The sequence below is a fragment of the Haliaeetus leucocephalus genome, unplaced genomic scaffold (genome assembly GCF_000737465.1).
Source record: "Haliaeetus leucocephalus isolate CR32 unplaced genomic scaffold, Haliaeetus_leucocephalus-4.0 Scaffold406, whole genome shotgun sequence".
NCBI classification, from domain to species: Eukaryota; Metazoa; Chordata; class Aves; order Accipitriformes; family Accipitridae; genus Haliaeetus; species Haliaeetus leucocephalus.
The window spans coordinates 2,606,225-2,608,432 of record NW_010972842.1 but is presented as its reverse complement, the minus strand read 5'-3'; the positions used below and the strand labels follow the sequence as shown (position 1 = coordinate 2,608,432).

Below are 2,208 nucleotides of genomic sequence, written 5' to 3'. Positions count from 1 at the left end.
GGGGGGGGGAAGGTGTATGTTGAAGATACTTTAAAAAAGGGTCACCTCATAAGAAAACACTTAATAAGCTATTTCCCTAGAAAGTTGGAACAGTAAGAAGTTATTTGTTTTAGGAAGCAATAAATCATTAACATGTTATAGAACAAATCTTAAAAATTGGCAAAAAAAGGAAAAAAACACTTAAGCCTTGTATTATAAAATAATTACAAGTAGAAGTGGGCAATTGCATCTTTCAAATACATTAAGATTTACCTGCAACACCATTCAATTCGGCCTTCCCCTTCACAAGTTTTTGCCCAGTGATTATCTGCAAGGTTTTTCATTGCCACAGCATATTCACACAGAGTTTCCTCATCCTCACAGTGCTCACGCCAGATCTTATCAAAGTCTCCCACTAAACAAAACAACAACAAAAAATTGCACATTAGATACAAAGTGTCTCATTATCTCCATGGCAAAATCCCCATCTTCCAATTAAAAGTTGTTACATAATGCACCAAGAGATTACTTTACCTGCATGTAACAAAAACAAGGTCCCCTTTCTCTAGTCAAACACCAAATTCCAGGTTTTGGAGAAGGAAGGGGCTATCGTGTACTTGAGAAACTAGCAATATTCTCAATACACTGATTTTGTTCAGTTTGTTCTGTGAAATTCAAGTCCCTGGGAAGTTTCACTTTCAGGTTTCTGTGCATGAGTATTAACATGACAAACATTTTAGAAATTAAAGACTGAAAAGTTTCCTAGTAGCATTCACGTTCATGGCAAATACTGTGGATGATTTTATACACAAAAATGCTGAAAAGAAAGTTTAACCCAGAATATAGATTTCTTTGAATACATTGGGAAAGAAATTCAAGCCTTCACTGATGTCTATCTAATCTAGCCAGTCCCAATGAATTAGCTTCTAGGGGACAGTACTGAAGAATCAAACCAACTACAGTCAGGAAATCATAGATAAACTTATCCGCTGATCTCCAGGGACAGATTTATTTCCATGCTCCTCACCTTGCTGAAAAGAAGTCTTGCAGGTTAAGTTCTGGCACTTCAAAGTAATTAAGCATGATGATTTTCCCCTCTTTTGCTGCTAAGTATCCACTTCTTCTAACTTGCTTTACATAATATACTGCTAAACAAAAACAAGATAAATGCTAGTGGCTAGCCACAATTCCTATTGTGGTTTCTACGGCATGCAAACCCTTGGTATACCCTACCAAAAGGACGTTTCTGCCCCAAGATAGAAAAAGACATGCTCACCGGTATGATCTTCACTAATTCCTTTTGTGTTTCTTAATCACAAATGCATGCACATGTGTAGTATAAATATATATAAATCTGTAGAATAAAAATTATGTAATGATTTTGCACCTAGAAGCTGATACAGTTAAAAAAAGTTTTCAAGAGCAGATCTATACTTTAAGCTTTCACTCTGTCAACCATCACACTTTTTACAACATGGTTCCAGAACCAGTTTTTGTAGCACCTATCACAAAGAAATATTTTAAAAGTGTATCAAGCATAAGCTAACTATTAATGTCTGCTAAGGCCTCAAAGTAGCTTACGATATGACCCTGTCCTTCTCATATCAGTAAGAGATTCCTGTTTCTAACGCACTTACGGCATTTTTTTTTAATGTGCTTTGTTTTAATTAGTGGTAAATAACAGATTTCTTCCAGTAGCAACCTTTTTATTTTTTTCCCTCGTGTGCAAAGCAGTAACAATCCCTCACCTCACCTGTGCTCCACTTATAGCAAGACTGGGTACGATGGACAAGTATAGATAGTTGCATACTTAGAAGATTTAAACTAACCATCCAGGTTACTCCTTATTTAAGTTTGGTTTAGGGATATCACAGCAATTTTCTCTTCAAAAATAATCATCTAGCACACTTGTACAATCATCAAAATGAGTCATGTTTAAAATTAGGTGTTTATACTCCCTTGTGTGAGATGGCAGTTGAGATGGAAGGGAGTGGCCATGATTTAGTTTTAACATAATAGGGAAGCTATGCAAAAAAATCACATATTCTGCTTGCTATTCAACAAGCATACATTAGAAAGTAATTAGACTAGACAAAAAAATGTAGTATTATATTTGAGTGGTATCCCTCATTATTTCCCAAATGATCCAAGTTCAGAGAGATATGCTTTATAAGAAAAGGCACTAGCGTGGTCACCAGCTGACCACTAGAGCAGAGAAACACCCAAGTC

At 35.8% G+C, this 2,208-nt stretch overlaps 1 protein-coding gene across 1 annotated transcript in view; it reads right to left on the bottom strand.

Annotated features, from left to right (window-relative positions):
• The window catches only part of LOC104835825 (chromosome unknown open reading frame, human C7orf60), a 20,926-nt gene extending 20,581 nt beyond the window's left edge, over window positions 1-345 (bottom strand). Inside the window, exon 1 of the mRNA XM_010574020.1 lies at window positions 253-345. Within this exon, the coding sequence (XP_010572322.1) occupies window positions 253-323 (71 nt within the window). The 5' untranslated portion in view covers window positions 324-345. The remainder of the gene's footprint in view (window positions 1-252) is intronic.
• Window positions 346-2,208: the final 1,863 nt, after the last annotated feature.